The sequence below is a fragment of the Spermophilus citellus genome (assembly GCF_964194105.1).
Source record: "Spermophilus citellus genome assembly, chromosome: 3".
Lineage (NCBI taxonomy): Eukaryota > Metazoa > Chordata > Mammalia > Rodentia > Sciuridae > Spermophilus > Spermophilus citellus.
In genome coordinates this window covers 13,768,711-13,790,524 of record NC_138184.1, presented here as the reverse complement: position 1 = coordinate 13,790,524, position 21,814 = coordinate 13,768,711, and the positions used below count along the sequence as shown (strand labels likewise).

Here is a 21,814-nt window from a genome sequence, read left to right as displayed (position 1 = left end):
CCAAGGCAGTGCTGTGGTTGGATATGTGGCGTCCCCCAGAGCTCAGTTGTGGGACAAGGCAAAAGGGTTCAGAGGTGGAGAGAGTTCACAGGTGATCCAATATGTCGCATTACGAACAGTACCTAGGTGGGAATGAGCCCATAGGAAGATGTAAGGAAAATAAAAAGGAGACCCAGAGACAAGATGCAGAGGCAGAATAACAGATGGCAGAATTCTCCTTGTCTAATCTGCCAGCTTTATTTATATCAATAGGTTACATTAGGTCACTAACATCAGTAGTACATTGTCGTTCATTGTGTCATTAGGCAGCTTACAGGTTTAGCAACATTATGCAGCTTGTTCCACAGTTACTTACTGTAGTTGCAATGTGCAATGTTAGGAGTTTCATGTAGCTCTGGGAAAGCCCATTGTTTAACGTTACTGTTATGTGGACAGGTTCAGGTACAGTGGAGCTGGGAGAAACATTGTGGTTGTCTAAGGAGAATTTCCTTATTCCCAGGAGCTGTGTGAGTGAGATCAAAGCTGAGGCTGATAAGACTCTAGCACAGAGCCTCCTCATGCAGAGCATTGCTACAGCTGCTAGGCATCCTGTGTCTTTGCACAGAAGATTTCCTAGCAGCCAGGCATTTTTTGTCTTTGTAAGAAACTTCCCATCCACCAAGCATGTCATAGTCTTGAAGCTATCAGAGACCCCAATCCCAAATACAGAACCCTTACAGGAAGATGCAAAGAATGAGTTGCCCTAAAATACACAAAGCAGAGGTAGCCACAGTTGGATGGACGAGGTGAAGTTCTCTGGTCTCCATTATGGTGCACCCTATGACTCAGGAGAGACGTGCATCCACCCTTTCACTGAGAGGAACCATTTTGCTGAGGACTCTCCCCGGGGCAACCTTGATGTCCCTGTTCCTCAGACTGTAGATGAAAGGGTTCAGCATGGGGGTGAGCATGGTATAGAGCACTGAAGCCATGAGACTCATCCTAGAGGATGGTGTAGCAGCAGAACTGAGGTAGAACCCAAGGCCAGTGCCATAGAACAAGGAGACCACCAGGAGGTGAGACCCACAGGTGGAGAAGGCTTTGTACTTCCCCTCAGCTGATGAGATCCTCAGGATGGAGGAGAAAATCTGAGAGTAGGAGAAGAGGATGCCAGTGAGAGGGAAGACACCCAGGACGATGGCCACAGTGTACACCACTATGTTACTGATGAGCTTTTCAGAGCAGGTGAGCTTCAGAACTTCGGTAAGATCACAGAAGAAGTGGGGGATTTCTATGTTGGTGCAAAAGGAGAGCCTCAAGATAGTCAAGGTCTCTGGAAGGGCACCCAGGATACTGACCAACCAGGACCCCAGAGCCATGAGCAGACAGAGCCGTGGGTTCATGATGACCACGTAGTGCAGGGGGTGACAGATGGCCAAGAAGCAGTCATAGGCCATCACTGTCAGGAGCAAATTGTCCTGGCATCCAAACAAAACAAAACAAAATAAATCTGTGAGATGCAGCCTGCAAAGGTGATCCCTTTGCTGTGAGTGTGTATGTTCCTGAGAGCCTTGGGGATGGTGGTGGAGGTGAAGCCAATGTCAGCCAGGGACAGGTTGGAGAGGAGAAAGTACATGGGTGTGTGCAGGTGGGAGTCTGAGATGACAGCCAGGATGATGAGCAGGTTCCCTGTGACTGTTACCAGGTACATGGCCAGAAGCAGGCCAAAGAGGAGGGACTGCAGGTCAGGGTCATCTGTGAATCCCAGGAGGACAAACTTGCTAGCTTCCGTTTGGTTTCCTCTTTCCATGGGATTTCTGGGTTTCCTGAGAAGGAGGGAGAAGAGGAACTCAAAATTCACTCTAAATAGGGATTCCTTAGAATGACCCCAGCATCTTTTATTGAAACATCAGGAACTCAAGAAATCACATATTTTGTCTTATCTTTGGGTCTCTTTGCTGACAAGTTGAAGTTACTACGTTAGCCCAAGGAAAACTGGCTCTAGTCCAGTGATTCTTTAACGGTGTTCCCAGATCAGCCACCTGGGTGTCACCTGGAAACTTGGTGGAAATGTACATCTTCAGGCCCACAGGACCAGCTGAGCCTCAGGTTCTGGGTCGGAGCATCCTCTGGGTTTTTAGGCCCTCTGGGGATTCTGATGCACATGCCTGTTTGTAGGCTCCAGCTCCTGTGCCTCCTGCATCCCTGTAGCCAATCCTTCCTCAGTGTCCTGGTGGCTGCTCTGGGGTGTTCTTCCTACTGCATATGGGCAGGCGAGCTTCCTAGCTGTAGGCAGGCACATCTGTGAGTGGAAGACTCTTTATTTTATGGGGACTTCAGTGCTCCTTCTGGTAAAAATATTGATATGCCCTGTGAGTGTTCATCATTGGCATTTCATTTTAAGAATTTTTATCTTTGTATTAGTGCATTACAGTCATGCATAATATTGGGGTTCATTTTGGCATAATCATACCAGCAGGGAACATAATTTGCTGCACTGCAGTCCTCAGTCCTACCACTTTCATGACACAAATCTAACAAAGATGGATTTACAAAATATAGAAATCCTAAGCCATGTGTGGTGCTGCACACCTGTAATCCCAGTGACTCAGGAGGCTGAGGCAGAAGGATCACATGTTCAAGGGTAGCCTCAGAAATAGAGTGAGACCCTAAGCAACTTAGCAAGCACTTGTTTTAAAAAAAAGAATAAAGCTGGGAATGTATCTCAGTGGTAAAGTGCCCCTGAGTTAAATCCCCAGTACCAAAATAAAAAGTTAATTAACAAATAACTAAGCAAATATAGAAACCCTAGGGTTTCTAAACATAAAGGTGAGTCTTAGGCACATTTTTTTTTTATCCTCCAACACCATTTAAAATATTTTAGCACATGGAAATGGCTTTTTCAACCTTCCCACTTTGGACATTTATATTCTTTCTAAATTATTTTAGGACAAATATAGTTTGGATTTGTTTTCATTTTATATTTTCTCTTGTTAGAATAGCCCATAAATTATCTCTGTCAAAAATTAAGTTATTTCCTGTGTCTTATTCATATAAATAATTGATTAAAAATGGTCATTTGCAGGCTATCAGATCTAGATGTAAAATAACTATGTAAAGTAACTATCTTCACTATATACTTTAAAAGATGAACAGAAAGTGTTATCTAATATCATTTCTTTCATAATTTACTTCTGGTATGAGTTTATTTTCGTAGAATGATTTTAGAATCAGTCCTATTGGAAGGAAAAATAAAAGGAGCTTGATTAGTGATCCCTTAAAATTTTATTTTTATTAATTAATTAATTGATTAATTTTTTTATTGTTGGTCGTTCAAAACATTACATAGTTCTTAATATATCATATTTCACAGTTTGATTCAAGTGGGTTACGAACTCCCATTTTTACCCCATATACAGATTGCTTTATCACATCAGTTACACTTCCATTGATTTACATATTGCCATTCTAGTGTCTGATGTATTCTGCTGTCTATCCTATTCTCTACTATCCCCCCTCCCCTCCCCTCCCCTCCCCTCTCCTCTTCTCTCTCTACCCCCTCTACTGTAAATCATTTCTTCCACTTGTATTATTCTTCTCTTACCCCTCATTTCCTCTTATATGTAATTTTGTATAACCCTGAGGATCACCTTCCATTTCCATGCAATTTCCCTTCTCTCTCCCTTTCCCTCCCACCTCTCATCCCTGTTTAATGTTAATCTTCTTCTCAAGCTCTTCGTCCCTACTCTGCCCTTAGTTTCTCCCCTTATATCAAAGAAGTCATTTGGCATTTGTTTTTTAAGGATTGGCTAGCTTCACTTAGCATAATCTGCCCTAATGCCATCCATTTCCCTCCAAATTCTATGATTTTGTCATTTTTTAATGCAGAGTAATACTCCATTGTGTATAAATGCCACATTTTTTTATCCATTCATCTATTGAAGGGCATCTAGGTTGGTTCCACAATCTTGCTATCGTGAATTGTGCTGCTATGAACATCAATGTAGCAGTGTCCCTGTAGCATGCTCTTATTAGGTCTTTAGGGAATAGACCGAGAAGGGCAATAGCTGGGTCAAATGGTGGTTCCATTCCCAGCTTTCCAAGAAATCTCCATACTGCTTTCCAAATTGGCCGCACCAATTTGCAGTCCCACCAACAATGAACAAGTGTACCCTTTTCCCCACATCCTCTCCAGCACTTGTTGTTGTTGGACTTCATAATGGCTGCCAATCTTACTGGAGTGAGATGGTATCTTAGGGTGGTTTTGATTTGCATTTCTCTGACTGCTAGCGATGGTGAGCATTTTTTCATGTACTTATTGATTGATTGTATGTCCTCCTCTGAGAATTGTCTGTTCAGGTCCTTGGCCCATTTGTTGATTGGGTTATTTGTTATCTTATTGTCTAATTTTTTGAGTTCTTTGTATACTCTGGATATTAGGGCTCTATCTGAAGTGTGAGGAGTAAAGATTTGTTCCCAGGATGTAGGCTCCCTGTTTACCTCTCTTATTGTTTCTTTTGCTGAGAAAAAACTTTTTAGTTTGAGTAAGTCCCATTTGTTGATTCTAGTTGTTAACTCTTGCACTATGGGTGTCCTATTGAGGAATTTGGAGCCTGATCCCACAGTATGTAGATAATAGCCCACTTTTTCTTCTATCAGACGCCGTGTTTCTGATTTAATATCCAGCTCCTTGATCCATTTTGAGTTAACTTTTGTGCATGGAGAGAGAAAGGGATTCAGTTTCATTTTGATGCAAATGGATTTCCAGTTTTCCCAGCACCATTTGTTGAAGATGCTATCCTTCCTCCATTGCATGCTTTTAGCCCCTTTATCAAATATAAGATAGCTGTAGTTTTGTGGATTGGTTACTGTGTCCTCTATTCTGTACCATTGGTCCACCTGCCTGTTTTGGTACCAGTACCATGCTGTTTTTGTTACTATTGCTCTGTAGTATAGTTTGAAGTCTGGTATCGCTATACCCCCTGATTCACACTTCCTGCTTAGCATTGTTTTTGCTATTCTGGGTCTTTTATTTTTTTCATATGAATTTCATGATTGTTTTATCTATTTCTACAAGAAATGCTGTTGGGATTTTGATTGGCATTGCATTGAACTTATAGAGAACTTTTGGTAATATCGCCATTTTGATGATGTTAGTTCTGCCTATCCATGAACAGGGTATATTTTTCCATCTTCTAAGATCTTCTTCTATATCTCTCTTTAGGGTTCTGTAGTTTTCATTGTATAAGTCTTTCACCTCTTTTGTTAGGTTGATTCCCAAGTATTTTATTTTTTGGGGGGATATTGTGAATGGAGTAGTTGTCCTCATTTCCGTTTCAGAGGATTTGTCGCTGATATACAGGAATGCATTTGATTTATGCGTGTTGATTTTATATCCTGCCACTTTTCTGAATTCATTTATTAGCTCTAATAGTTTCTTTGTAGACCCTTTTGGGTCTGCTAGGTATAGAATCATGTCATCTGCAAATAGTGATAATTTAAGTTCTTCTTTTCCTATTTTTATGCCTTTAATTTCTTTCGTCTGTCTAATTGCTCTGGCCAGTGTTTCGAGGACTATGTTGAACAGAAGTGGTGAGAGAGGGCATCCCTGTCTTGTTCCAGATTTTAGAGGGAATGCCTTCAATTTTTCTCCATTCAGAATGATGCTGGCCTGTGGCTTATCATAGATTGCTTTTACAATGTTGAGGTATGATCCTGTTATCCCTAATTTTTCTATAGTTTTGAACATAAAGGGATGCTGTAGTTTGTCGAATGCTTTTTCTGCATCTATCGAGATGATCATATGGTTCTTAGTTTTAAGTCTATTGATGTGGTGAATAACATTTATTGATTTCTGTATATTGAACCAGCCTTGAATCCCAGGGATGAATCCTACTTGATCATGGTGTATAATTTTTTTGATATGTTTTTGAATCCGATTCACCAGAATTTTATTGAGGATTTTTGCATCTAGGTTCACTAGAGATATTGGTCTGTAGTTTTCTTTCTTTGAAGTGTCTTTGTCTGGTTTAGGCATCAGGGTGATGTTGGCCTCATAGAATGTATTTGGAAGTTCTCCCTCTTTTTCTATTTCCTGAAATAGCTTGAAAAGTATTGGTGTTAGTTCCTCTTTAAAGGTTTTGTAAAATTCTGCTGTATACCCATCCGGTCCTGGGCTTTTCTTAGTTGGTAATCTTTTGATGGTTCCTTCTATTTCCTCTATTGTTATTGGTCTGTTTAGGTTGTCTATATCCTCCTGACTCAATCTGGGCAGATCATATGACTTAAGAAATTTATCTATGCCTTCACTATCTTCTATTTTATTGGAGTATAAGGATTCAAAATAATTTCTGATTATCTTCTGTATTTCTGAAGTGTCTGTTGTGATATTGCCTTTTTCATCCCGTATGCTAGTAATTTGAGTTCTCTCTCTTCTTCTCTTCATTAGCATGGCTAAGGGTCTGTCGATTTTATTTATTTTTTCAAAGAACCAACTTTTAGTTTTGTCAATTTTTTCAATAGTTTCTTTTGTTTTGATTTCATTAATTTCAGCTCTGATTTTAATTATTTCTTGCCTTCTACTTCTTTTGCTGTTGTTTTGCTCTTCTTTTTCTAGGATTTTGAGATGAAGTATGAGATCATTTATTTGTTGGTTTTTTCTTTTTTTAAGGAATGAACTCCAAGCAATGAATTTTCCTCTTAGAACTGCTTTCAATGTGTCCCATAGATTCTGATATGTTGTGTCTGTGTTTTCATTTAACTCTAAGAAGTTTTTGATTTCCTCCTTGATGTCTTCTAAAATCCATTGATCATTCAGTAACCTATTGTTCATTCTCCAAGTGATGCATGATTTTTCCCTCCTTCTTTTATCGTTGATTTTCAGTTTCATTCCATTATGATCAGATAAGATGCATGGTATTATCTCTACTCCTTTATAATATCTAAGAGTTGCCCTGTGACATAATATCTGATCTATTTTTGAGAAGGATCCATGTGCTGCTGAGAAAAAAGTGTAACTGCTTGATGTTGGGTGGTATATTCTATATATGTCAATCAAGTCTAGGTTATTAATTGTGTTATTGAGTTCTATAGTTTCCTTATTTAACTTTTGTTTGGAACATCTGTCCAGTGGTGAGAGAGGTGTGTTGAAGTCTCCCATGATTATTGTATGGTGGTCTATTAGACTCTTGAACTTGAGAAGAGTTTGCTTGATGAACATAGCTGCACCATTGTTTGGGGCATATATATTTATGATTGTTATGTCTTGTTGGTGTATGGTTCCCTTGAGCAGTATGTAGTGTCCCTCTTTATCCCTTTTGATTAACTTTGGCTTGAAATCTATTTTATTAGATATGAGTATGGACAGTCCTGCTTGTTTCCGCAATCCATATGTGTGGTATGATTTTTCCCAACCTTTTACCTTCAGTCTATGTATATCTTTTCCTATCAAATGCGTCTCCTGTAGGCAGGATATTGTTGGGTCTTGTTTTATGATCCAATCAACTAGCCTGTGTCTCTTAATTGGTGAGTTTAAGCCATTAACATTTAGGGTTATTATTGAGATATAGGTTCCAGCCATATTTGTTTGTTTATGTTACTGAATATGGTTTGTTTTCCTCTTTGATTATTTTCCCCCCCTTTACTGTCCTACCTCCCACTGTTGGTTTTCATTGTTATTTTCCATTTCCTCTTCCTGTAATGATTTGCCAAGGATTTTTGAAGAGATGGTTTTCTAGCTGCAAATTCTTTTAACTTTTGTTTATCGTGGAAGGTTTTAATTTCATCTTCCATCCTGAAGCTTAATTTCACCGGATACATGATTCTTGGTTGGAACCCACTTTCTTTCAGTGTTTGAAATATGTTATTCCAGGATCTTCTAGCTTTCAGAGTCTGTGTTGAGAGATCAGCTGTTATCCTGATTGGTTTACCCCTAAATGTAATCTGCTTCCTTTCTCTTGTAGCTTTTAAAATTCTCTCCTTATTCTGTATGTTGGGCATCTTCATTATAATGTGTCTAGGTGTGGATCTCTTATGATTTTGCACATTCGGCGTCCTGTAGGCTTCTAGGATTTGGGATTCTGTCTCATTCTTCAAGTCTGGGAAGTTTTCTCGTATTATTTCATTGAATAGATTGTTTATTCCTTTGGTTTGGAGCTCTGTGCCTTCCTGTATCCCAATGACTCTTAAGTTTGGTCTTTTAATGTTATCCCATATTTCTTGGATGTTCTGCTCATGGTTTCTTAGCAGTCTTGCTGAGCTGTCTATGTTCTTTTCAAGTTGAAATACTTTGTCTTCATTGTCTGATGTTCTATCTTCTAAGTGATCTACTCTGCTGGTAGTATTCTCAATTGAGTTTTTAAGTTGGTTTATTGCTTCCTGCATTTCTAGGATTTCTATTTGTTTGTTTTTTATTACCTCTATCTCCCTGTGAAATTGGTCTTTTACTTCCTGGATTTGTTTATGTAGTTCCTTGTCAAAGTGATCTTTCATTGTCTGATTTTGCTGTCTCATGTCTTCCTTGAGACTCCAGATCATCTGAAGCATGTATATCCTGAACTCTTTATCTGACATTCCGTCTGTTGCAGCTATTACCTCTTCTAAAGTTGAGTTGACCTGCATTGCTTGTGGTCCTTTCTTTCCTTGTCTTTTCATACTGCTCGCGTTTCTTTCTGCTTGGTGAAACTGTTGTGTTTTTGAAGTTTTCCCCCTATTTATTTATATTGCTCTTGTATAGTTGGAAAATCTCCCTTGCAGGGTGGGTAGTGGCTGTGCTCCTCCTTTAATTAGGGTGATCTGTCTACCACGCTGGTCGGTCGCAGGTCTGCCCACCCTGCGGGCGCGGGTGGCAGCTCTGCTCTGCCTGCACTCCAATTGTGGTCACTAACTACCACGCCCTCGGGTCTTTGGTCCTGATCCGGATGTGGGCGGCGGCTCTGCTCGGCCCCTACTCCAATTGGTGTGACGTGTCTACCACGCTGGCAGGCCTCTAGGCCTGTTCCGCCGGTGGGTCGCAGGTCTGCCTACCTTGCGGGCTCGGGCGGCAGTTCTGCTCAGCCCCCACTCCCAATGGGGGTACCTGACTGCCTCCCCAACGGGTCGCTGGGCCTTTTCTGGACACAGGCGGCGGCTCTGCTCCACCCCCACTCCAACCAGTGTGATGTGACTGCCTCAGTGCTACGTGTCCACCACGCTGGCAGGCTACCGGGCCTGTCCTGCCAGTGGGTCGCAGGTCTGCCTACCTTGCAGGCTCAGACGGCGGCTCTGCACAGCCCCTACTCCAAATGGGGTGACTTGGCTACCGCGCCGTCGGGTCACTGGTCCTGTTCCAGGCGTGGGCGGCTACTCTGTTTGGCCTCAGCTGCAGTTGGGGTGTCGTGATACCACGCCGGCGGGTCGCTTGGCCTGTTCTGGATGCAGGCGGCAGCTCCACTCTGCCCCTCTGGCCCCCACAGCACCCAGCAGGATCCGGACCCAGATGCAGTTACCGCGGGTTCCCCAGCCCTGGGCCAAAGCAGCTCCGGGAGCCTGAACCTGGCCTCTCCGAGCTCAGTGCACGCCCTGCTAGGAGCAGGTTCCCAGAAGCAGTCTCTGTGGGTTCCCCACCTCTGAGCCAAAGCGGCACTGGGAGCCAGAACCTGGCCGCCCTGAGCTCGGTGCACGCTCTGCTAGGAGCAGGCTCCAAGAGTCAGTCTCCGCGGGTTCCCCAGCCCTGGGCCAAAGCAGCTCCGGGAGCCAGAACCCGGCCTCTCTGAGCCCGGTGCACGCTCCGCTAGGAGCAGGCTCCAAGGAGCGGTCTCCGCGGGTTCCCCAGCCCTGGGCCAAAGCAGCTCCGGGAGCCAGAGCCCGGCCGCTCCAAGCTCTCCGAGCTCGGTGCACGCTCTGCTGAGAGCAGGCTCAAAGATGCAGTCTCCGCGGGTTCCCCAGCCCTGGGCCAAAAGTGTTCTGGGAGTCAGAACCCAGCTGCTTCGAGCTCGGTGCACGCTCCACTAGGAGCTGGCTCCAATACGCAGTCTCCGCGGGTTCCCCAGCCCTGGTCCAAAGCAGCTCCGGGAACCAGAACCCGGCCGCTCAGAGCTCGGTGCACGCTTTACTAGGAGCGAGCCCCAAGGAGTAGTCTCCACAGGTTCTCTAGCCCTGAGCCTGAGCGATCTGTCTGCGAGACGCAGGCAAATACCAGCCTGAAATCACCTGTTCCGTAGCTGAATGAGCTGAGATCAGTAGAAAACAGGGATGATTACATCAGCTCTCCAAGATGGCGGCCACTGTCCTCCTCCGTGGTCCGACCGGTGTCGAGAACCGAACTGGACCGCTTCTCTACTCCGTCTCAAAGCCAGAACTCAGCACTAAGCATGACCATTGCACCACTGGCAGGAGCCCCCAGAATCCGCATCGCTGCACCCCTGCTCCGGCACCTCGCAGCTTCCCAGCGATCCGCCGATCAGGCAATGCGACCCTCCGTGCGGAGAAATTACCCACATCCGAGCCCCCGCAGCCGAACCTCGCGCGATGGAAATCCCTCCACTAGATTCTGGAGCACCTCAATTTCGCTGGAAATTCCCAACAAGACAGCCTTCAGCTGTTTCACCTCGTCTTTCTCCCACACAGTGACGCGGTGCACGGGGGTGATGCACTCCCTTTGCCGCCATCTTCCGCTCCCCACCAAAATTTTAAATTAATTGGGAATAAGTTGACATCATTACAATGCTTGTATTTCTCCTTCCAGTGGCAAGAATTTCCCTCTAGAGTTTTTGGTCCCTTTTTGTGTAAACTTTCCTGAAGTTTTCTTTTAAACAAAATTAAATTATGTTCATTTCTTGTAACAGTTGATGTATTTTAGGTTTAATGTTGTTAATAATGATCATCCCTACGATTTATATCTACCATTGCTGTTATATTCAGAAAGCTTTTGATTTTTAAATGTGATGAGGTTTTTCTTATTAATGCTCTAATTTTTCTAAGATAATTTTAATTTATAACATATTTATTTTGTTCCCATTGTAGTGTTTTGAAATTCCAGATCCTTGTAAGATACGGAATTCTCCTATTTCTTCCTTTCTTTCTTGGAAATCACCCCAGGGTTTTGTCCTGTAATGTGATGCTCATTCTCAGATTAAATTGCTCACATTAAATATGGTCTTTTTATTCTTGTAAACTTCATGGTTCACTCCTAGATAGAGGATTTTTAAAGGTATCAATAAGTGTATAATGATTTATGAAGTATTTCAGAAAATAATGTATAGTCTAATATCGCGTTCTGAAATAAATTTCAAACATTCTATGTGGAACAGGAGTTTAAAGGAGCTAATTGCAAAATACACAATAAAAGCACTACAAATTTATACATGGATTTAAATAATCTTTGAAAGCAGAAGCACTTTCTGAATGAATTTTTTTGGTCTAGATAAAAGGAAAAAAAGTAATTAGAAGTATACCTTGAAAACATCTGAAGGAGAAAATGTGACTTGCAGAAAATCAAGAGTGCAAAGATAATCTATTCCGTTAGTCAAAGACAAGAGCTTTGATTGACCGATTGATTGATTGATTTGGCACTGAGGGTTGAACGGGGGTGCTTAACCACTGAGCCACACCCCGGCCCAAAGGGAGGCACCTGAGGGAATGAATGAACTAATGAGTACAATATTATAGATAAAAGAAAAAGAAGTGTCTTTGGTAGAGGAGGGTCAAGGCACTTGTAGTGGTTCCAAAAAGTGCCCGACATGGTTGGGACCTCAGATGAGAACAGAGCCACCAGGAGGGTGAGAGATCCTCAGACATGGGCTCCAGAAGAAAGAAAAAGGAAGAGAAGAAGCTGAGAGGGGGAGAAGTCAAGGGACTGCAGTGTCCCCACTTGGGCCACCAAGGCTTGTCCTGTGAGCCCTGTGCTGCCTCCTACCTGCTCCCACATCAGCAGCCCCAGGGGTGGTGAGCTCCTGCTCCTCCTTCCCTGGGTGATGAGGGTCAGCTCAGCTCTGATGAAGGGCAGGAGGTGGCGTCAGGCGTGGTGCACTTCAAGGTCCAGGTGAAGCCACTCATTTCTGGCAGAGCTGAGCTATGGGTGAGAGGATCACGGAGCATATTTGCTATTTCCAGGATCTCAGAGGGTGAATTCCCATGAGTATTCATTAAATTATTTCTTTCCTGATTGGTCTATTCTCTGAGCAATTACATTCCCATGAGCAAGGAAACTAAAACAGAAAGGTAATTGTGCCTGCACCTAATTTTGCAATCCTGGGACCATCTTGTTTGCCAGCTATGTCTATCCTTCCCCTGGGGCTGTGGAACATGATGTCATTTTGTCCCTGGACTTGATCTCTATGGATGATTGTCCTTCCCCATGAGTATTTCCTCAAATGTGAGATGGAGCTCCTTGGTCTCTCCCAGGTATGAGCAGGCAGTATCCAAGGCCATGTGAGTCCTGCACCTCAAGTGGGAGCTGTGCACAGGACACATCCAACTCCACACACAGCTTTTCCAAAGACCTTGCAAATCTTCTATATTCACCAATTGCAAGTTCAGTGCAGATGAAGTTCCAGGCATCTGGTTAGGGAAGTGCATTGAGAGGTGGGTTGGCTGGACAGGAATGAGTCTGTAGGCAGCAGAATGTGTTTCTAAACACACTGGCTGCATGATCCTCAGTACTCCAGAGCAGAGAGTATGGACATGGATTTAAATATATCTTTAACAATTCACAAAGCACTGACCTTTACATCCCCATCAATTTTTCTTTCAGCATTGAAAATTTTTGTTAAAAATGCTCAATTGCAGCCATTAAAATATTTAAAATTTTTGTCTTTTGTTTATTCCATGTGTGCATGTTTTTATATAATATATAATGCATGATATAAATAATTCCACACAATGCTGTGTCCTGGAATACCCACTTAAAATATAATGATCATTTCCTTTTATTTCTTTCCTTTTTTGGTACACAAGTTTATTTTCTTTTATATATACTATATCATCAGTGACTAGAAAATTCTGGAGAGACCATATAGATTTTAAGGAAAAACATGACGCTCTCTTGAAGTTATACAGTTTTATGTCATTGTCTGTATGATTATTTGATTTTATAACTAGTTAAAAAGAATCAATATCCTTTGTTTATGTGGAAGGTAGTTGCTATTATAACTTCTTTTTTCAGTAAATCAATCAAACCAAAATTCAAATAATGTGGTCAGTAAAATATTATGTCCCAAATTGAAAGACTGTTTGGTCTATTGATCATCTATCTATTTATCTTAACAAGGGTCTGATCATTTAGGACATAATTGAAGGAATGGAACCTGACCTATATACCCTAGAGCTTTATTATCTAGGACAATATAACTCTTTAAATAGCAAAATTTAAGAATAAAGAAATAGTCAATACTATTATATTAATACTAGAATTTTACACACCTTCATGCTAATTATTTGTGACACACTATCCTTACATCTTTACATAGGGTGTAAGGATAAATGTGGCTACTGATTTTATTATTTAAATACCAATTGAATATGTGACTCCACTTATGCATTTAGAAATCTGATTCTATAAGTGGTACAGAATTTCTACCACATATAAATAATACTGGAGTTCAAATCCATTGGTGAACGTGTGTTTTTTATTGTTTGTTATGTTTTTTTAATACTTGATTTTTATTTGTTGTTTTTTAGATACACATGACAGTAGGGTGTATTTTGACATACTATACATACATTTTTAAAACAAGTCTAGAAAATGATAACACATCCTCCATGCCTGGCACACTGAGGATAGACAGCATTCCTTTAGGGTGACTATGTTTGGCATGAAGGAGCAGGCAACAAGGTGGGACCTTCTCACCAGAAGGAAGGACCTACCACAGCAATTGAAAAGAAAATCAGTGGAGAACTTTGCAGAGTACCATGTGCAGTGAGCCCTGCTTAGGAACAGTGTGGGCAGGTGTTTCCACTGTCCATGTATCAGGAATGCTTGCTCTAGGGAGAACTCATAGGTGCTTATTTTAGTAATGTCTGGAGTACTTTGATACATAGTCTCCCTTCTCCCTTCTGATACTATAGATTATAGGGTCAAGTCTGTGGCTCCACCTTAGCAGCTGTGCAAGGATTTATGGTCCATCTGTTATGGGCTGATAAAAGATAAGTTGGGCTGATCTCATTCTGCTCAGACAGTTCACCCTGTGCAGAATGGGCCCCCCTTTCCTCCTGAGCCCACTCGCATAGAAGTGGACACCCTCACCCGTTTGCATCCTGACCACAATGTCTTTAAACTATGGAGCTGACGCCAGCTTGCTTCCTGAGTGGGTACAGGAGGTACCAATTCTGAGAATGCAACTTGGTACTTCCCACTTTATGAAATGTGTCTTATGATTGTACTTGTCTCTCCTGCCTCCCTCCTTTGTGGTTTTTCTGTTTTTAAGTGGCCTTCTCACCCGTGTTCAGTGTCTTGGGCTGCAGAATTGTCTGCTCTCTGCAACCTTGTCCTTGGCCAGAATAAATCCTTTGTCTTCGCTTCAAAAGGGCCTGAAATTTTATTTGGAATTTTGGAAGAGTGCCTCAACACATCACTATCACGTGTGCACATGATTCAGGTTAAAGAACTAGGATGTGAATCAGAGAGGGAGGCAGGCCCTTCTCAGGCAGACTCCTCTCAGGTGACTGGGAAGGGTGACTTATTGTTAGTGATCCTGGGTTTTGAGTGGAGGAATCACTGGACACTCTTCTAGTTTGTGAATGTCTTTCAGGCATGAGATCGTCAAGATGGTGTAGCAGGAGACCCAGCCTTCACCAGCTCACCTAAGCCAGGCAGAGAAAGTTCTCTACGAAGCAGGAAAGCCCAAGGAGGACCCAAGAGCCCATTAAGAAATGTGAGCCACATGGTGGATTAAAAAAAAAGACACTGTTGGATAGGAAGGAGGAGGAGGAGGAGGAGGAGGAGGAGGAGGAGGAGGAGGAGGAGGAGAAAAGCAGAGGCTATTGGTTTGGGTTCACCCATGTGGTAGGAACCATGGTGACTATTACTTGCTGCAGAGAGCACAACAGCACCTCTGCTCCTGACTTCACCTGTGACCCTTACCACTGGGGAGCCCCAGTGGGGAGATGAGGCAGAACAGCTCTCCTCCCCCAAGAACTGGCCGCTACTGAGCCACTTTGGAAAGGAGATGTCCCCTCCCCTTCTGCACAGCCCTGACTCCAGCTGTCCCTTAGGAGTCCACCCTGCAGACCCCACCCTGTGGTTGACCTGGGCACCACCACATTTCAGTCACTGGACCTTGTCATGGTGAGAGAGTTGGCACTTGGATGCTCAGAGCCAAGGTCTCTGTGAATGTGACTATGTGCTGGGCTGCATGTCAAGTTGCCATAGAGCTGTTTCCTGAGGGATCCCAGAGCTTCTGTAAGGCCTGGGCTTCTGGTCCTGGATTGTTGGCTGCTTCACATCGTCCAGGTCTGGCACAATGTTACCAGTGTGTCCGTGGAGGTGCCTGCATCCAGCCACCCTGCCTCAGTGCCAGTGCTGCCCTGGGTTCCAGAGCTGTGCTCCCCCTGTGCAGGCCTGTGACTCAGGTCTCAGCTTCATGGCCACTCCCAGGTCCCCATGATCTGTCATCAGGGGGCAGTCTGCAAGCCAGATCAGTGTTAAGAGGGATACCCTTAGGCTCAACTCCCTCCCTGGGAGGGAAAAAGATTAGGAGGAGCTCAGAGCTACCCTCACTGAAGACCCTTCAACCCTCTCTGCCCATGTGGCCTTACACAGCACCCTGCATCTTTATCAACTCTGGCCTCAGGTGACTGAGCTGTATAGGTATCATGCAGAAACACCCTCCCAGGTGCCAGAAGAGCTGCACTATAACCTGCAACAACCCCCACAACCCGACAGGAGCAGGTTTTTGCATTGTAAAACTAGTGTGTCAATGACTGATGGAACTTTCTGCGATGGTACAGATGTTCTGTCGGTGTTGCCCAAGGTGGTGGCCACTTGGTATGTGCCTAGCGTGAAGAAGGAGCTTACTACAATTTAATTTACTTTAATTGTTATTTTTTAACCACTTAAAGGCAGGCTACCATTGTGCATTGGGTAACACTGTTCTGAATGATTGGCACCTTGGACAATGGTGTTATTTAAACACAGAGAGGAGGGAAAAGGACACAATTCCAGTCACTTCCTGGGGCCAAGGTGGTCAGCAGCCTCTGCAGATTTGGGGCTCCTGTTTTTCTTTAGACCTCGTGGCTGTGACTGAAATAATATTGAGGGTTTCCTCTATGGCCAGCTTATTTTTGTCTGAGATCATGAGGCAACTGTTCACAAGGGTCTGAAGGTAACTTTACCCCTAATTTAGATGCTGACTTTGTGATTTATTATCAGGTCCCCGGGCCTGTTCCCTGACCTGTAAAATTAGGGCGATGGTAATAGGTGGTCTTCATAGGGTCACTATTAATTGTTAGATAGTAATAATTAATTAGAAGCTGGCTCCTGTATAGCCTCCCTCAATGAAGAGAAACAGGAAAAAGAAAGAGCTGACTTTCCTATTCTTTGCATTTCCTGTATGTGTCCTGCAAAAACCTCAGCAGAGGTGAAGAAATCAGCTGTTTCTTGGCCCATTGATCCAATCAACAAAAATTCGGCATTTTTGTTGACACCATCTCCAAGTCAAGGAGTGTCTTGCCTGAACTGTGTACAAGCCTGGTCTCAAGTCTGGTCGCTTCATGGCCTCAGCTGCTCTAACCTAAAAGTTCCTCCTGAAAGCATCGAGGAAGGAGAGCGGCTTCACGGTCTTATTACGGATTATTTTTTTTGCTATTAGAAAACTTTCTGTGGGCTGGGGATGTGGCTCAAGCAGTAACGCGCTCGCCTGGCATGTGCAGGGCGCTAGGGTTCGATCCTCAGCATTACATAAAATAAAAAATGAAGATGTTGTGTCTGCCCAAAATTGAAAAATAAATATTAAAAAATCTCTCTCTCCTCTCTTAAAAAAAAACTTTCTGTGATGAAATCTACAGTGTGTGGTTGTTTTGATGTGTGTGTTTGGATTCTTGAGTTCAACATTGTGTGTGTGCGTGCATCATTTTATTTTTCAAATGAGGAAAACACTTCTCTTCCTAGAAGCTCCACCCAACGTGTTTCAGCTTACATGACTCTGGGTGGAAGTGTGTTGGATAACAAGGCAGCTGGAATAACGACCTTGCAAAGAGGCTCTTGTCCTGATTCCTGGAAACGGTGACTCTATTAGGCTTCAGAGAAAGAAGGAATTAAATCTTATAATGGAGAGGATCTTGAATGATCTGGCCGAGTCACGGTAACCACAGGATCCTTCGATATGCAAAGGGAGGCAGGGAAGTGGGTACCTGAGGGTTGTGATGTGTGGGGTTCATCAGCCATGGCTGGCTGTGGAGATGGAGAAGGCAGTGAGCCCAGGCATGTGGGCGGCCTCTGGAAGTCAGCAAAGGAGAGGAGAGGGGTTCCTCCTCAGAGCCTCTGAAGGGCACAGCCCTGCCGCACCTCCATTTTACTACCGTGAGATGCATTTTGGACTTGGGTCTCCTGAAATGTGCGCTGATGAATCGGTGTTCTTCAGCTATCACGCTTGTTGTAATCGTTCCCTCAGCAACAGGAAATGAAGAGACGTGATAGGGCTTCTGTTGGCCTTTAAGGTGGGATCCATCCTCACCACTGCAAGCAAACTCACATTCTGCTCTTAAGCCAAAAGAAGAGCACAAATATCAGAAGGGCAGCTCAGCCATGTTTCCCACAAAGAGTAACCAGGCAAGGCCATTTTAAAAAAGAGTAGTAAAGAGGTAAATTTGTCCTTCTCTTTATGAAAAAAATAAAACAAAATCTGTATTCATCCAGGTATTGTGAACTTGGCTTACAACTAAATAGAGAGATCACTGTACCAGAATAATAAAATAGTAGTCCAATAAGATGAGAAGCTATTATAAAGAGTGGTGTCTAAATCAATGCAGGAAGAAAGGAATTTGAAATAAATGGTGTTTGGATGTTTGGATCATAAATTAATTATTGGAAGTAAAATCAAGTGAGTTCTCATTTTAATGCATCATAATCAAATGAAGCTGGAGGGAAATCTGAAGTACCAGTTAACTTCTACAACAGAGTAAGAATCAACCCTCTGAGCATAAACCCAGAAGGAGGAGAAACACAAGCAATAGAACTGACAACACAATCGGTGGATTCAAGCATGTTAAGCACATGTAGTTAAATGAATAAAGAAAATTATGAACAAATGGTTATCTAAGGAACATATTTAGAACATATTGTGCATTACAATGCAATGCAGACATATCAAATTGTTTTATGACAATTAGAAAAAAAATCTCTAGTATCATGATTGATTCAAGCAGGTGAGCTGCAAATTGAGAAAGAAAAAATGGAAGTAAATTACAACACGATGTGTTTACTCATATCGTTATGACATTGTATGCCTTGAATGCATTCAGTGTCTTGGTCAGTTACACATCAATAAAGCAGGACAAAGAATGAACACCAACGTGAAAATGTGCCCATCTTCACTGGGTTCAAAGGAAGTGAAATGGAAACACAGCTGCACCCTGCATGGTGACGTTTTCCACAACTAACCACAAACATTGTCAGTCCCAGTGACGCTGTAGCCATCACACTTTCTGTAAGAGCCCTCAGTGGTGTCTTCACAAAGATGAGACTGACTAACAACACATTTCTCAGAACACAGCGCCACCATTAAGGGATGCGGGACTGAATGACGGGGGAGTCAATCAACCTTTTCTTTAGGGCTTGGTTTATTTCTAAGGCTGCAGTGTCCAGAGACAGAACTGTGTTTACTGGGAAGTGGAATTCTGGAAGTGGAAATTTAGGTCAAAGGACTCCCACTTCCTCTAAGGCTTAACTATTATCATTATAAAAAAATTTCACTTGAAAGAACTAAGATCACACCTGTGCAAGAATCCTCATTTAGCCAGCCCTGGGGTTTAGTCTCATTACCACATCTGTGACCTTCAGCAAATGACCTGGCTGTTGTAACTCTTACTTCCTTATCTGAACACAGGAGAAAGTGCTTCTGATTGCATGCTATGGTTTGGGTGTGGTTGAAGTGTGTCTTCCTAAGCTTCATACGTTGAAAACTTTGTCCTCAGTGTGGTGATGTTGGCCAGGGGCAGAATGGTTAAGAGGTGGAGTGCGGTACAGGGAAATTAGGTCATTGGGGTTGTTGCCCTTAGGAGTTATTAGTGCAGTTCTACTGATACCCTGGTTCTATAAAAGAGCAAGATTCCCCTCCAGGCTCTCTGGCTTCTATCTTCCCATGTGATCTCTTTTTTGTGCACATGCTTTGGCCATGACTCCTACCATAATGATACAACTAGAGAGTCACTTGAAAGCTAGGGCTGTACTATTAGGATTTTCATCTTCTAAAACCAGGACCTGTATCATCGTCTCTACTGTATAATGTACCCAGCCTCAGTTCCTTTGTTATAGCAATGGAAAATGGACTAATACATCCCATAAAGGACTTACTGGAAAAAAGCAATGTGACGATGTGTATAAGACAGTGAAATAGTTGCTGGCACATCCTGAGTGTTGTTGTTATTAATATCAATATCACCAACTTTTAATTTCTTTTCTAGCTCAAAAATCTAATATTAAACTTGTAAATTTGTTTTTATCCAGATTCTACTTGATATTTAACCACCCACTCATATGATTTTCTTTTTATTTGACAAAGATTTACTGAGCATCAATTTTTTTTTACCAAGAACTCCATTAGGCATCTTGGTTGCAAAAGTAGATAAGATATCATTCTGATAGTCAAGGAATCCATATTGTGGTGAGTAGGAAAATCCAACAGAGTTGACTGGTGTGATTGAGAGGAAAATGGGTCAGATCAAGAGCAGAAACATTGTGAGTTAGTTTTATTTTCTCCATCTCAGAAAACATCTCTGTAAATGAGTATGCAATCAGGGCAACATTTCCAAAATACTGTAGGTGTACATCCCTCCACTTCTGGGGTTATGCAAAGCTGTAACATTTAATGAGAAAACTACAAATATAACATATTCTTGATTTATTTATAGTTAACATAATTTAGTTATTATAACATAGAAACTTATGAAGTTGATTCTACAGTAGTGGAGAGCTGAGTAGATGTTGCAAGAGGTTAGGAAGGAGAGAAAGGAAGGGCTGGGGGTGGTTGAATAATGAGATCCCAGGTACAAGTAGACAGAGACAATAACTTCTAACGTTCTATAGCATTGAAGGGTGACTGTAGTCCAAAGATTTTTAAATATATTTTACAAAGAATAAGAGGAGCTCAATGCTTCTCAACTCAAACAATTTTGAAATATTTAAGGAGATGGAAAAAATCATAGATATGATCATACACATTAGTTAAGTTTGTCAAATTATCACACTGTACTCATAAATATGCCAATTGTTATGTGTTAATAAAAATTCAAAACAACCTTCTAGGCGTTAGTGCACATGACTGAAGAAATGTCACACTGTATCACAGAATGTTAAGGTTATCAGTTAGAAAGTGAAAAGGGTGTTCTAATATGTAAATATATGAATGGTTACCAGGGCCAGAAAGACCCAATAGGAAGATCCAAGAAAAAAGTTCAAATTAAAAGCAGAAGTAGAGTAAGTATTGGATAAAGGGCTCCAGGGTCTCTGGTCTTCAAAATCATGCACAACGTTGAGCAAGAGGTTCATGCAAAAGACCCTTAGTTGAGAGGCACCATCTTGCTGAGGACTCTCCCCAGGGCCACCTTGATGTCCCTGTTCCTCAGACTGTAGATGAAAGGGTTCAGCATGGGGGTGACCATGGTGTATGTCACTGAGGCCATCATACTTATCCTAGAAGACAGTGTGGCTACAGAACTGAGGTAGACCCCAAGGCCAGTGCCATAGAACAAGGAGACCACCAGGAGGTGAGACCCACAGGTGGAGAAGGCTTTGTACTTCCCCTCAGCTGATGAGATCCTCAGGATGGAGGAGAAAATCTGAGAGTAGGAGAGGAGGATGCCAGTGAGAGGGAAGACACCCAGGACGATGGCCACAGAGTACACCACTACATTGTTGATGAGTGTGTCAGAGCAGGCGAGCTTCAGAACTTCAGGAAGATCACAGAAGAAGTGGGGGATTTCTATGTTGGTGCAAAAGGACAGCCTCAAGACAGTCAAGGTCTCTGGCAGGGAGCCCAGGACACTGACCAACCAGGACCCCAGAGCCATGAGCAGACAGAGCTGTGGGTTCATGATGACCACATAGTGCAGGGGGTGACAGATGGCCAAGAAGCGGTCATAGGCCATCACTGTCAGGAGCAAATTGTCCTGGCATCCAAACAAAATGAAAAAATAAATCTGTGAGACGCAGCCTGCAAAGGTGATCCCTTTGCTGTGAGTGTGTATGTTCCTGAGAGCCTTGGGGATGGTGGTGGAGGTGAAACCAATGTCAGCCAGGGACAGGTTGGAGAGGAGGAAGTACATGGGCGTGTGCAGGTGGGAGTCTGAGATGACAGCCAGGATGATGAGCAGGTTCCCTGTGACTGTGACCAGGTACATGGCCAGAAGCAGGCCAAAGAGGAGGGACTGCAGGTCAGGGTCGTCTGTGAATCCCAGGAGGACGAAGTTGCCAGCTCCTGTTTGGTTTTCTCTTTCCATGGGATTTCTGGGTTTCCAGAGAAGGAGGGAGAACAGGAACTCAAATTTTGCTCCCAATAGGTGTTCTTCAGGATTACCCCACTGTCTTTTATTTGGATCCAGGAAATTTAAGAAAGTATGCATTTTGTATAATCATTGAATTTTTTTTTGATAAGAAGCTGTAGTTACCATTGCAATCTGCAACAAAATAAAATAAAACAAAGGA

General features: G+C 42.9%; 1 protein-coding gene and 1 pseudogene across 2 annotated transcripts in view; both read right to left on the bottom strand.

Moving 5' to 3' along the window:
- Positions 1 to 21,609, bottom strand: part of LOC308643294 (uncharacterized protein) — a gene marked incomplete at both ends in the record, with an annotated part of 45,553 nt that extends 23,944 nt beyond the window's left edge. The window contains 1 exon segment of the mRNA XM_081283198.1: positions 20,672 to 21,609. Within this exon segment, the coding sequence (XP_081139324.1) occupies positions 20,672 to 21,609 (938 nt within the window).
- Positions 825 to 1,789, bottom strand: LOC308644069 (olfactory receptor 7C2-like; annotated as a pseudogene). The gene has a single exon. The product of its transcript is annotated as an olfactory receptor 7C2-like (transcript).
- Positions 21,610 to 21,814: the final 205 nt, after the last annotated feature.